At 39.3% G+C, this 13,535-nt stretch overlaps 2 protein-coding genes across 7 annotated transcripts in view; both read right to left on the bottom strand.

The window, feature by feature from the left end:
- The window catches only part of LOC132542430 (zinc finger protein 709-like), a 159,282-nt gene that overhangs the window by 5,250 nt on the left and 140,497 nt on the right, over nt 1-13,535 (bottom strand). The window lies entirely within an intron of this gene.
- The window catches only part of LOC132542416 (zinc finger protein 14-like), a 74,539-nt gene that overhangs the window by 3,542 nt on the left and 57,462 nt on the right, over nt 1-13,535 (bottom strand). For 2 of the 6 annotated variants that reach the window (XM_060205000.1, XM_060204999.1), the window contains exons 2-3: nt 2,476-2,602; nt 1,594-1,651 (exon numbers count right to left, since the gene is read on the bottom strand). In XM_060205000.1, the coding sequence (XP_060060983.1) occupies nt 1,594-1,651; nt 2,476-2,602 (185 nt within the window). Of the gene's footprint in view, nt 1-1,593; nt 1,652-2,475; nt 2,603-2,795; nt 3,071-6,013; nt 6,820-7,211; nt 7,343-13,535 lie in introns of those variants that run through there. The other 4 variants (XM_060204998.1, XM_060205002.1, XM_060205001.1 and 1 more) reach the window with 4 other exon arrangements.

Below are 13,535 nucleotides of genomic sequence, written 5' to 3'. Positions count from 1 at the left end.
CAGGATGCAGAACATAATTTTACATAATAACATCAGATATTAACAATAGATTTTACTACAACGTATACCGAAAAAAATCACAAATATTCAAAATTAGAAAAAGATCTCCAGGGAGTTGGGCTGTACCACAGTGGGTTTAGCAGGTGCAGTGCAAAGAGCAAGAACCGGTTAGGATTCCAATTCAAGACCCTGGCTCTCCACCTGCAGTGGAGTCACTTCACAGGTAGGGAAGCTCGTCAGAAGGTGTCTCTCTTCCTCCCTATCTCCCCCTTTTCACTGTATGTCTCTATATAATAACAAATATATTTTTAAAAATCTCATATTAAAAGTTAAAAAATTGGTTAAAAGGGGCTGAATTGGGAGTCAGGAGGTAGCACAGCAGTCTAAACACACATGGTGTGAAAGGTAAACAGAGGTTGAAGAATTCCAGTTTGATCCCCTGGCTTGACACCTTCAGGGAAGTCACTTCACAGGTGTTAAAGCAGGTGTTTAGGTATCTATCTTTCTGATTCTCTCCAATTTTCTCTCCTGTCCAAAATCAATGACAGCAACAACAACAAAACAAGGGCAACAAAAGGGAATATTTGAAAAAATACTAAAAAAAAAAGAGGGAAATGGCCAGTGGTACACCTGAGCACACATGCTACAATGAGCAAGGACCTGGTTGGAGCCCCCAGTCCCCACCTGCAGGGGGAAAGCTTTGCAAGTGCTGAAGAAGGACTGCAGGTCCTCTTTCTCTCTCTCTTCCTTTAGATTTCTGGCTGTCTCTATCCAATAAATAAATAATATAAAAACTGGTAAAAACTACATACTTTCTTTTAAGTATATTATGCCACAACTAATGATATCTTTACAGGTATTTTGTATATATTAATAGAACTACTATTTGTTAACAGCCAGTTTTGGCATTGTGTTGAAATTTTTCATTGAAAATATTGATCTTTTCTAGAAGGACTATATCTACGTATCATAAAAATATAGGTATTCATACATTATAGATACTCTTATTGTTTCCAAGTGTACTATTTTATAAACACTAAGCATCTTTGCCCCCTTTTTAAGACTTCCATTTCCTTGTTACATGTGAAAGATTTTCCTATGATGTGAAGAATAGACAGATAATGTAGAACATCATTACAGTCCTTTGGTTGCCAGTAAGTCAGATGGGAACTTCAGTCATGTATGTCACATACATTGTATTTGAGTCACTTGTCCAACTATTCTATAACCTAGTCATGAAGTATCTTTGATGAGATTATGTAAAAATTAATCTATTTGTGGCAGTGATTATAAATTCTGTTTTTATTGTAAATATCATTTTCTTAATAAGTTGTATTAAAAGAGCTACTATGAAATTATTAAGTCAGTAGAGAGCACACAATTAAGATCGTGTAAGTAGGGAGTCAAGTGGTAGCATAGCTTGTTCCAGAAAGAACAAGGACAAGTTTTAAGGATCTGGGCTTGAGCCCCCGGCCTAATATGGGGAAATTATGCAGGCACCAGAACTAGGTAAATAAAACAGAGACAAAATATTTGAAAATACAATAGCTTTCTGGGTGGCACATCACATATTATTGTAAATTTAACTCTCACCTTTGTTGACTCCTGTGCAAGTTATGCTGCTCTTTGGTGGAAAGTTCTTGTATTTTTTCTAAAATTACAAAAATATATAAAGGATTAGAACTTATACAAACCGTGGTCAGGGAGGTGGAACAGTGTGTAAGGCACTAAACTCAATCATGAGGTCCCAAGTTCAATACAGGCAGCACATATACCAGAGTTGTGAGTGATTATTTTTTTCTATCTTTTGCATGAATAAATAAGTAAGTAATTAAAAAGACAGAAATTATACAAATAGATTGAATTTATTTTTATTCATTTATTTTTACCAGAGCACTGCTCAGCTCTGGTTTATAATGCTGCAGGGCATTGAACCTGGGACTTGTCAGAGCCTCAGGCCTGAGAGTCTGTATAACCATGGTGCTACCTACCCCCACACTGAAAACTTTTTACCGGCCTCAGCATCCTGGTTTGATATCCCGGCTTTCCACCTGAAGGGTAGTCGCTTCACAAGCGGTGAAATGGTCTGCAGGTGTCTATCTTTGTCTACCACACTCTAACTTCCCATTCACTCTTAATTTCTTTCTGTCTTATCCGACAATAACAACATCAATAACAATAAAACAAGAGCAACAATAGGGAATAAATAATTATTTCTTAATTCATGAGAAAGATAGTGTGAGAGAAAGAATCAGACATCACTCTAGTACGTGTGTAGCCAAAGCCCAACCTCAAGACATCATGGTTGAGAATCCAATATTTTATCCACTGCGCCATCTGCCGGACCACAAGACTGAATTTGTGATCCATTATGAGTCACAGTCAAACTCTGCTCACATAACTGTCCCCATTTCTACACTGGTGAACAAAAAGTGACTTGCCTTCTAGTTGAAATATTAAGGCGATTAGAGTTACCTATGGAAAGTAAGTTCCTCAAGTTTTCACACATCACATCTCTGTAGAGTTTTTTCTCTGAAGGATTCAATAGTGCCCATTCCTCTTGAGTGAATATCACGGCTACATCTTCATAGGTCACTGAGCCCTAAAATATGTGCAATGTGTTCATGTGAAAAAATGTGAGCGGCAGATTAGCATATTAACTACTCAGTCTCTTTCTCATAAATAAATAAAATCTTAAAAAAAATGAAATGAAACATGTCTAGCCACACATAGCTCTTTATAAAATCAACATCATTATGGAAGCATGGAAATTATACTATTTATAGTCATCATACCACATTAGGCATCTCTGCAGTGTCAGTGTCCAATAAAGGGTTAAAAATGCAAGAATGTTATACAAATAAAATAAGTATTATCAGGTTCAGGGCAATGGTGCACCTGGTTAAGTGTACATTTCACCATGACACAGGACCTAGGTTTGAGGCCTGCTTCCCTTCTGAATGGGGCCACTTCATGAATGGTGAGACAAGCCTGCAGGTGTCTCCTATCAAATAAAATGGAAAGAAAAATGGGCTTTCTGCAGCAGTGGATTCAAACTTTGCACAATGAGCTCAAGAAATAATCCTGGTGAAAGAAAAATGATTGGAGGACAAGAATTGTTCAACACTAAGCTACATCCTCCTCAATTTCTCTCTATCATAGGAAGTAAAATATAATTTATAAATACAAAAAGATTCTATGAGGAGGAGGGAGCCATTGTGAAAGTCTGGCAGTGAAAGGTCTTATGTTCCTTAAGATGCACTTGGATGTTACAACATTAACCAAAAAAACATATAGAAGTCATCCTCAGTACAGTACATAATATCTGATTTGGAAATGTCTTCAGAAACCTGAGCTCAACATTAAAGATAAATAAATGGAGACATGAACCACTGAGAATACACGAAAATGAATATATTTGGCATAATGACAAGACCAAAGATAATATCACCAAGACAAAGAGATGAAGTAAAAAAAAAACAAAACATATTTACATGCTATACATCAAAGCGCTAATGAGCAATATATGTACTCACAAAACTCAGAAGAGTAACATAAACAACCACAGTAAATGCAGAGAAAGACATTTATAATCTCTTTAACCAAGATGTTTAGTCACAGTGCAATTAAAAATCGCTCACAATCCCTCAGTGACAGATACCTGTATGTTCTAACAAAAAAGTTTCATTTTTTAAAAAAAGAGTAATTCTGGTTTATTACCCTTTTGTAGAGTCACTGAATCTTATAATATCTTAGACAGAGGTTGTGAAAAGCACACATGGAAGCTAAGCAGATGTGTTACGTCTGTGATATCCCAGGAGAGACATCTTCTCAGTAGGAATACTGGATTAATGTCATTATTTTTATCTGCAAAAATTAAGACATTTCAAATGGTTCTATGCCACTAATCAACATAACAACTGTTGAACCTAGGAGTCGGGCGGTAGCACACGGGGTAAGTAAGTGCATGTGGCGCAAAGCCCAAGGACCTAAGTAAAAATCCCAGTTTGAGCTCCCGGCTCCCCAACTGCAGGGGGGTTGCTTCACAGGCGATGTAGCAGGTCTACAGGTGACTGTATTTTTCTCCCCCTCTCTGACTTCCACTCCTCTCTCCATTTCTGTCTGTCCTATCCAACAACTACATCAACAACAACAACTAAAACAATAAAAACAACAAAGGGAAACAAAGAGGAAATAAATACAGAGTAAAATAATAATGATAATAAAAAAGTATTGTTCATCCCACATGAATGCAGGATAGTTGGGTTGTAATCAGCGGGTTAAAGCGCATGTGGTGAAGAGCTCAAGGACTGGAGTAATGATGTCAGCTTGAGCCCCCGGCTCCCCACCTGCTGGGTAGTCACCTTCACAGGTTTGCAGGTGTCAGTCTTTCTTTCCTGTCTTCCCCTCCTCTCTCCATTTCTCTCTGTCGTATCCAACAATAAAAACATCAACATCAATTAAAACAACAATAAAAAGTACAACAATAAAACAAGAAGGCCAAAAAAAGGGAATAAATATTAAAAAAACTCTTTGAAAAGAATGTTGGGTAGAGAGAAAAAGAAGATGGGAGTCAGGCAGTAGCGCAGCAGGTAAAATGCATGTGGCGAAAAGCAGAAGGATTGGAATAAGGATCCCAGTTTGAGCTCCTGGCTCCTCACCTGCAGGAAAGTCGCTTCACAAGTAGTGAAGTAGGTCTGCAGGTGTCTCTCCCCCTCTGTCTTACCCTCCTCTCTCCATTTCTCTGTCCTAACACTGATGATGTCAATAAGAACAACAATAATAATAATAAAAAGGCCAGGGGGTCAAGTGGTGGCACACTTCATTAAGTGTTCACTATAGTGTTCAAAGAACCAGTTCAAGCCCCTTGACCCCATGTACAGCAGGAAAGCTTCATGAAATGTGAAGCAGGGCTGCAGGTTTCTATCTATGTCTCTCCCTTCCTATCTCCCCTGCTCCATCCATTTCTCCTGGTCTCAATCCTTTATTAAATAAACAAATACTGTTTTAAAAATCTACTTTAAAAAAGAGAAAATTCCTTTTAGCTCCATCCAAGATGGGCTCACTGTTCTTAATAGCTGTGTAGTATTCAATTGTGTATATATACCACAGCTTTCTCAGCCAATCATCTGTTGTCGGGCACCTGGGTTGCTTCCAGGTTTTCGCTATTACAAATTGTGCTGCTATGAACATAGGTGTACACATATCTTTTTAGTTGGGTGTTATGGTGTCCTTGGGATATATCCCTAGAAGAGGAATTACTAGGTCATACGTAAGGTTCATGTCTACCCTTGTGAGAGTTCTCCAGCAGGATTTCCAAGAGGCTGGACCAATTTGAATTCCCACCAGCAGTGCAGAAGGGGTCCTCTGTCCCTACAAACTCTCCAACACTTGTTGCTGCTGTCCTTTTTGATGTTTATCAATCTCACTGGGGTGAGGTGCTATCTCAATGCTGTCTTTATTTGCATTTCTTTGACAATCAGTGACCTGGAGCAATTTTTCATGTATTCATTAGCCTTTTAGATCTTCTATTGTGAATATTCTGTTCCCATCCTCTGCCCATTTTTGGATGGGGAAAGCTATCAGGGGAGGGGATGGGATAGGGAGTTCTAGTGGTGGGAATTGTGTGGAGCTGAACCCTCTTATCCTATGGCTTTTTTTCAGTGTTTCCTTTTCATAACTAAAAAATAAAATTAAAAAGAGACAGAAAATGAAGACTCTGAATATTAGGAAGTATGAATAATAATGAACCTCATTTATGCCTGATTCCATTATTCTTGGTGGAATGACTTAATTTATTTTCTCTAGATAGAAGATTAGACAAAAAAAAAGGGAAGACTCCACTGTAATACCCATGAAGTTCCCCTTTTCATATCTGTGTTGTCAGGGCTTGAAACTCAATATCTGGGTATGACAAAGTAGCACTTTACAACACGAGTTATGTCTTGGTATTCAAAAATTATTTCATAGGTGCTTTCTGGTGACATACAAAGTGGAGACCACAAATGATCACCTGTGAGAAGTCAGATGGGTTTAAGAATCATCTCTCCGGGAGTCGGGCTGTAGCGCAGCGGGTTAAGCGCAGGTGGCGCAAAGTACAAGGACCGGCATAAGGATCCCGGTTCGAACCCCGGCTCCCCACCTGCAGGGGAGTCACTTTACAGGCGGTGAAGCAGGTCTGCAGGTGTCTTTCTCTCCTCCTCTCTGTCTTCCCTTCCTCTCTCCATTTCTCTCTGTCCTATACAATGACAACAACAATAATAACTACAACAATAAAACAACAAGGGTAACAAAAGGGAATAAATAAATAAAATAAATATTTTTAAAAAAAAAACAAAAAACAGCAGTTAAAAAAAAAAGAGAGAATCATCTCTCCAACAGCTGTAGAGGGACGTATCACAATTGTATGGCTTCACAGCACCCCCCATTTCTTATATCTATTCATGTCTGTATATATGTAACATGACACTAAAGAATGGTGACACTGAGTCCCAGTAATAATACTAATTGGAAAATTAGTTTTAAGAGTAAATGGCTGCGGAGATAGCATAGTGTTTATGCAAAATATTTCCATATTTGAGGCTTTCAATCCCCAGTATCAACATAAGCCAGAGTTGAGCAGTACTCTGATTCGTCTCTATCTCTCTCATTGAAATAAATAACAAAAAAATAAACTACGGCAGTCCTGCTTCCCCAGAACTCTGCCCCACTAGGAAAAGCTTGAGACAGGCTGGGAGTATGGATTGACCTGTCAGTGCCCATGTTCAGTGGGGAAGCAATTACAGAAGCCAGATCTTCCATGATCTGGACCCCATAATGATCCTGGGTCCATAGTTCCTGAGGATAAAGAATAGGAAAGCTATCAGGGGAGGGGTTAGGATATGGCATTCTCCTGGTGGTAACTGTATGGAATTGTGACTCTGTTCTCCTATGGTTTGTCAGTGTTTCCTTTTATAAATAAATAAATAATTAAATAATTTAAAAAAAGAGTAAGTGAAAAAAGAAATACAAGGGTGGGGGAGGTAACAAAGTTTCTGCCTGCGGCTCTCAGGTACCAGGTTCTACTCCCTGACCCAACGTTAGCCAGAGATGAGCAGTACCTTGGCAGAAAGAGAGAAAAAGAGACAGAAACAGTAAATTAAACATGTATCAATTAAAATACAACTTATTCAAGAAAAAGAAACAGAATCTGATGTGGGCAAGTCACTTACCCAAGAAAATGCCATCTCTTCCACTTTTCCTGAATGTCTTTCAGGCCAGAAAATGGAAGATCAATCACAGCAATAGCTTGAGACTCTGTTTAAATCTAGCAGCACAGCCTCTTCACTGGACAGTATGACACCTAGATGGAAGATACTGTAGTGAATAAAAGGTACAATACCCTAGCTGTGCAATGTGAACAGAAGAGGTTATGGAAACATTTAGCGAGTTATCTTGCCTATTAGGACCACTACAAAGCCCACAAATTCTACTGACATCTCTTTCAACCTTTTAATTTTTCTTCAACAAAAGCATTCACAATAATCTAGTGAAAAGGGAGTCAGGAAGTAGCGGAGTAGCGTGTTAAGCGCATGTGGCCCAAAGCTCAGGGACCAGCCTAAGGATCTGGTTTGAGCCCTTGTCACCTGCAGGGGAGTCGCTTCACAGGTAGTGAAGCAGGTCTGCAGGTGGCTATCTTTCTCTCCCCAACTGTCTTCCACGCCTCTCTCCATTCTATCTAACAACGACATCAATAACTACAACTACAATTTAAAAAAGGACAACAGGGAAAAGAAATAAAATGAAAAAAGGTTAAAAAAATCTAGTAAAATGTCTATTACTTTTCTTATTTAATTCAAGCCTCACCTAAATACTGCTCAAAGATCTGTATTAAAACAGTGACATGTGGAGGGGGTGCAGCGGATGGATCCAAGATGGCAGCTGAAGACACACCTGGCATGAGCTCTGCAAGGAGGCTTCTTTAATCCTGGGAATTGCAGGTGAGGGTAGGATTTCCAGGCCAGTGGCAGAGGCAGAATGTAGAAGAGCTCTAAGGAGCCTAGGAAGAGTCCTATAACCCACTCTTAGGCTGGCAAACCGAGGCAAAAAGGACAAAGGAAACGTGGGGTTGGCCCACTGGCTGTCAGTCTGACTCATACTGTACCCTAAGAGCAACCCTCACACCAGAGTAAAGGAACCAGCTTCAGACAGGAGATCACTAAAGATAATTTACTTCACAAGCGGTGAAGCAGGTCTGTAGGTGTCTTTCTCTCCCTGTTTTCCCATCCTCAGTCCATTTCTCTCTGTCCTATTCAATAAACACATCAATAATAAGTACAACAAAAATACAAAATGGGAAACATAAGGGTTAAAAAAATATATTTTTTAATGGTAACTTCATTATCAAGATACCTAGAGCCATCCAGAGGAGGGGGGGTACTTTTCACAAACAGTTTTTTATTTTATTTATTTATTTTTACAAAGGCTGGAGCTCAATCTGAGTGGCTGAATACCTGACCAACCTCTGTCTCTGCTGGGGGCTGTGAGATTAATGTCCTTTGGTCTTGCTTAGGTTAGTTTATCTATTTTTCTTTCTCCATTATACCTATTGAGTATAATGATAGTAATATCGAATAATTGATAGTTGCTTCTTGTGATTGTGTGTTTTTGCTTTGTTTAGGAAGTGGGTGGGGTTGTGTAGCCAATCTGGAATAGTTTAATCTAAAAACCGATTGTTAGGGTTTTATTAATCTGGATTTTTTTTTGCAGGTTTTCTTCCTTGTATTTTTTTTTAATTAACTTTATAGAACTCAGGACCTCATGGTTGAGAATCCAATGCTTGCTCCACTGCACCACCTCCCAGACCACTGTTTTTTTCCCTTTGTTTGTTTTACTTTTGTCTGTTTTTCCTTTTCTCTAGGTTGACCAAAATTAGTTATCTTGCTTTTTCTATTGATTGGTGATTGGGTGTACTTTCTATTGTGGGAGGAGTTTGCTTTTCTTTCCATTTCTCTTTCATTCCTCATTTCTGATTAGAAAGATCTTTTTCCTTTTGCTGCTGCTTTTTCTGTAATCACTTATGCATGTTTGTGAATTATCCTGTGAAAGAAGTTAGACTCAGAGTGGATTCTCTCTTTTGTATTTTATAGTTGATTACTGTAATAGTTTATTTTTGCCTTGTCTGTATGGTTTGGATTTGTTTTTGTTCTTGTTTTGTTTTTGGAGTGGAGGTGTTGCTTGGCTAACTGGTTTGAGTGGAACTGCATTAATCTTTGCTTCTGTGGGTAGTATAGTCTTTTCTGAGGCTTGTGATTTCATCTGTGAAAGGACTTTGATTTGGTGTGCCTTGTACTCACAAAACACAACAACTGAATGACAACAGATAGGATAGAAAAATATAAACCCCACCACGTTAAAAACATGGTCAAATCTACAACAATTAAAGCAGCTACTGAATGAATTATGCATATCCCTTTGAATGAGTGTTGTTCTATCATTTGGGTCTATGCCTAGTAGTGGTATTGCTGGATAATATGATTTGTTTTTCCATTTGATTTAAGGATTCACCATAATGGCTGATAGTACTTAGCTTTCAGTATTTTAAAAAATATTTTAAATATTTATTTATTTATTTTCCCTTTTGTTACCATTTCTTAATGTTGTTGCAGTTATTGTTGTTATTGATGTTTTCGTTCTTAGATAGGACAGAGAGACATGGAGAGAGGAGGGGAAGACGAAGGAGAAAGACAGACACCTGCAGACCTCCTACACCACCAGTGAATTGACTCTGCTGCACGTGGGGGTATTATACAAGAGTATAATTCCACATTGTTCCCTGAGTCCTGTGTCTCAATCTCTCCATTGGAATCAACAGCAGTTCTCACAAGGTTGAGGATATGGTTAATTATTATTCCTAAACTAACTGTCTATATTTGTCCTTTTTTCCCCCCCCTCATGGTCCAATTTTATTTTCCATTCCACAAAAAGATATTTTCTCTTTTATTTTTTTATTCATGAAGAAAATAGGAGGAAAAAGAACCAGACATCACTCTGGTACATGTGCTCCCGGGGATTGAATTCAGGATTTCACACTTGAGAGTCCAATGCTTTATATCCACCATACCACCTCATGGACCACTCATTTTTTTCTTTCCCCTCCAGAGCACTGCTTAGCTCTGGTTTATCGTTTGGCCAGGGATTGAACCTGGGACCTCTGGTGCCTCAGGAGGGAAGGTCTTTTCCATAACCATTATGCTATCTCCCCAGCACTTCTCTTCCTCTCCAAGCCACACCTACGACTATATCCAAATGCTCTTCCTTTCTTGCTTTTCTCTCTGTGGGTCCTGATGGAGTTGGACTCCAGAGCCCTCTGGTCATCTTCCCTCTATCATGGGCCTCTAGGAGAATGGGCCAAAGTTCTTTTTGGGATGCAGAAACTGGGATCAATAACTTCTCTCTCTCTTAAATATTTATTTATTCTCCTTTGTTGCCCTTGCTGTTTTATTATAGTAATTATTATTTATATAGTTGCTGTTGGATAGGACAGAGAGAAATGGAGAGAGGAGGGGAAGACATTGAGGGGGAGAGAAAGAAACACCTGCAGACCTGCTTCACCGCTAGGGAAGCGACTCCCCTGCAGGTGGAGAGTCTTGGGCTCAAACCAGGATCTTTATGCCAATCCTTCTCTTGCACCACCTGTGCTTAACCTGCTGAACTACCACTGGACTCCCTCTCTTTTTTTAATGGTTAGGTGCTACGAAGAGAGGCAATTAGTTTTATGCACTTCAGAAGGGGGGACTTGAAGGGGTCACCTAAAGTTCAGACTTGCTTGTCAAGGGGTTCTTTGACCACAGTCCTTGACTACAGTCCAGCAGTCTTGTCTGTTAAGCAAATTTTGGGTTTTGGGGTTGTAATGACCTTCATTTACAGAACTACTGCTGGACTGTAAGTAAGAACATTGAGACTGGTTTCTCAAGGATAAGGTGCAGCTGCAACTTGTTGGGTTATAGTATGGAGGAACTTCAAGGACTATCTAAAGTAACAGTGGCCCTCACATTTGTTGTCATTATTATGGTTGTTGCCATTGCTCTCGTTAAATAGGACAGAGAAGGAAAGGAAAGAAATACAGATACCAGCTTCACTACCTGTGAAGCAACCCCCTGCAGGTGAGGAGCCCTGGACTCGAACCTTGATCCTTGCTCTTCCCGCCATGTGCGCTGAAACTGATGTGCTACTGCCTGACCCCCTTACTAACATTTATTATTAGGATAGAGTAACATAAAATGCAGGGAAAGATATACATGCAGCCTGCTCTACCACTACTAAACTTTCACTCCTGCATGTGGGGGCTGGACGCTGGAACCTGTGTCCTCTCACTAAGGAACTTGTGACCTTTATGGTTGTTCCTACACATGATCACAGAATGTGAGCTCAGGTCACATAGGCTCCTCAGCTGAATCTGGGCCCCAGACGACATCAAATCGATGGGGTCTACAGTCAACAATATTTATACCCCTTTCCCATATTAGGGAGCTACTTTCTTCCCTGATCCAGCTTTCTGTTCTTCTCCAGTCATGACATCATCTCCCCTGACAGTAACCTGGATCCACCTGCATATCAGATGTCAGGCTCGGGGGAAAGGAAAAAAGAAACTAGTATAGCTACAGGCCCTTTGGAATATATAAATTATGCCTACTAGCTATATGCAAAATGGAGACACCCCGCTTCCCCAACTCTTCCTCTGCACTACTCTAGCCTTTAGGTTCATGATTAGTCAACAACTTGTTTGGCTCTGTATGTTCATTCTCTTTTTAGCAATCAGGTTCCAGATGCCAGCATGATGCCGACCAGGCTTCCCTGGACAAGCCACCCCTCCAATGAGTCCTGGAGCACCGCTTCCCCAGAGACCCACCTACTAGGGGAAGAGAGAGGCAGACTGGGAGTATGGATTGACCAGTCAACACCCATGTTCGGGGAAGCAATTACAAAAGCCAGACCTTCCACCTTCTGAAACCCACAACGACCCTGGGTCCATACTCCCAGATGGATAGAGAATGGGAAAGCTATTGGGGAGGGGATGGGATACAGAGTTCTGGTGGTGGGAACTGTGTGGAGTTGCACACCTCTTATCCTATGGTTTTGTCAATGTTTCCTTTTTAAATAGATAAAAAGTAAAAATTAAAATAAAAAATATTAATGGAAGGATATAATAAGCAGAAGAAAAAGAAAATAAACATTAATTTCACTTATCATATATGACTAACAATTTCATATGACACACACAGAGAGATATCTCTACTTTCTACCTCACTTTCCTTATTAAATTTTCTTCACCTGAGGCTGAAGACAGAATTAGCAAGATTGAGGATGAATTAGAGACAACTAAAAAAGAAGAGATCTCAAAAAGAGATTAAGAGATGCTGAAAACAACAACAGAGTCCTTTGGGATGACTTCAAAACAAACAATATACACATTATTGGAATACCAGAGGAAGAAAGAGGAGGAAGAAAGCATTTTCTAGGCCATAATAGCTGAAAACTTTTCTAGTCTAGACAACATCAAAGACATAAAGATTCAAGAATCCCAGAGGGTCCCAAACAGAATTAACCCAGACCTAAAGACACCAAGACATGTCATACTTAGAATGGAAAAGAATAAAGAAATCCTGCTCAAGGCTGCAAGAGATAAACAAAGAGTCACCACAAAGGAAAACCCATAAGATTAACAGCAGACTTCTCCATACAAACACTACAGGCCAGAAGAGAATGGCAAGATATCTATCGAGTGCTCAATGAGAAAGGCTTTCAGCCAAGAATACTATATCCTGCTAGACTGTCATTCAGACTAGATGGAGGCATCAAAAACTTCTCAGAAAAGCAACAGTTGAAGGAAGCAACTATCACCAAGCCTGCCCTAAAAGAAGTTCTGAAAGGTCTCCTATAAACAACCAGACCACCACAAATAGGACATATATCAAAACACTCTAAAACTCTACAAGAATGGCGTTAAAATATCTTCAATCTTTGATATCAATAAATGTCAATGGCCTGAATTCACCTATTAAAAGACACAGAGTAGGAAGATGGATCAGAAAACACAACCCAACAATATGCTGTCTACAGGAAACCCACCTAACTCAATAAGACAAACACAGACTTAAAGTGAAAGGCTGGAAAACTATCATATAAGCCCATGGCCCACAAAAAAGGGCAGGAACAGCTATTCTCATATCTGATATGATAAGACTTTAAAATAGATAAGATTAAAAAAGATAGGAATGGACACTACTTAATGCTCAGAGGATCAGTCAATCAAGAGGACTTAACAATTATTAACATCTATGGACCCAATGAGAAGCCATCTAAATACATAAAACTTCTACTGAATGAACTACAGCAATATATTAACAGTAACAGAATCATATTAGGAGACTTCAACACCCCATTCTCTCAACTTCACAGATCATCCAGGCAGAAAATCAATAAAGACATAAGGGAGCTAATGAAGAGATAAACTAGAACTATTGGACATTTTTAGAGTCATTCATCCCAAGAAA

Source organism: Erinaceus europaeus, chromosome 13 (genome assembly GCF_950295315.1).
Source record: "Erinaceus europaeus chromosome 13, mEriEur2.1, whole genome shotgun sequence".
NCBI classification, from domain to species: Eukaryota; Metazoa; Chordata; class Mammalia; order Eulipotyphla; family Erinaceidae; genus Erinaceus; species Erinaceus europaeus.
The sequence above is the reverse complement of the archived record's forward strand: the minus strand, read 5'-3'. Positions and strand labels throughout refer to the sequence as shown.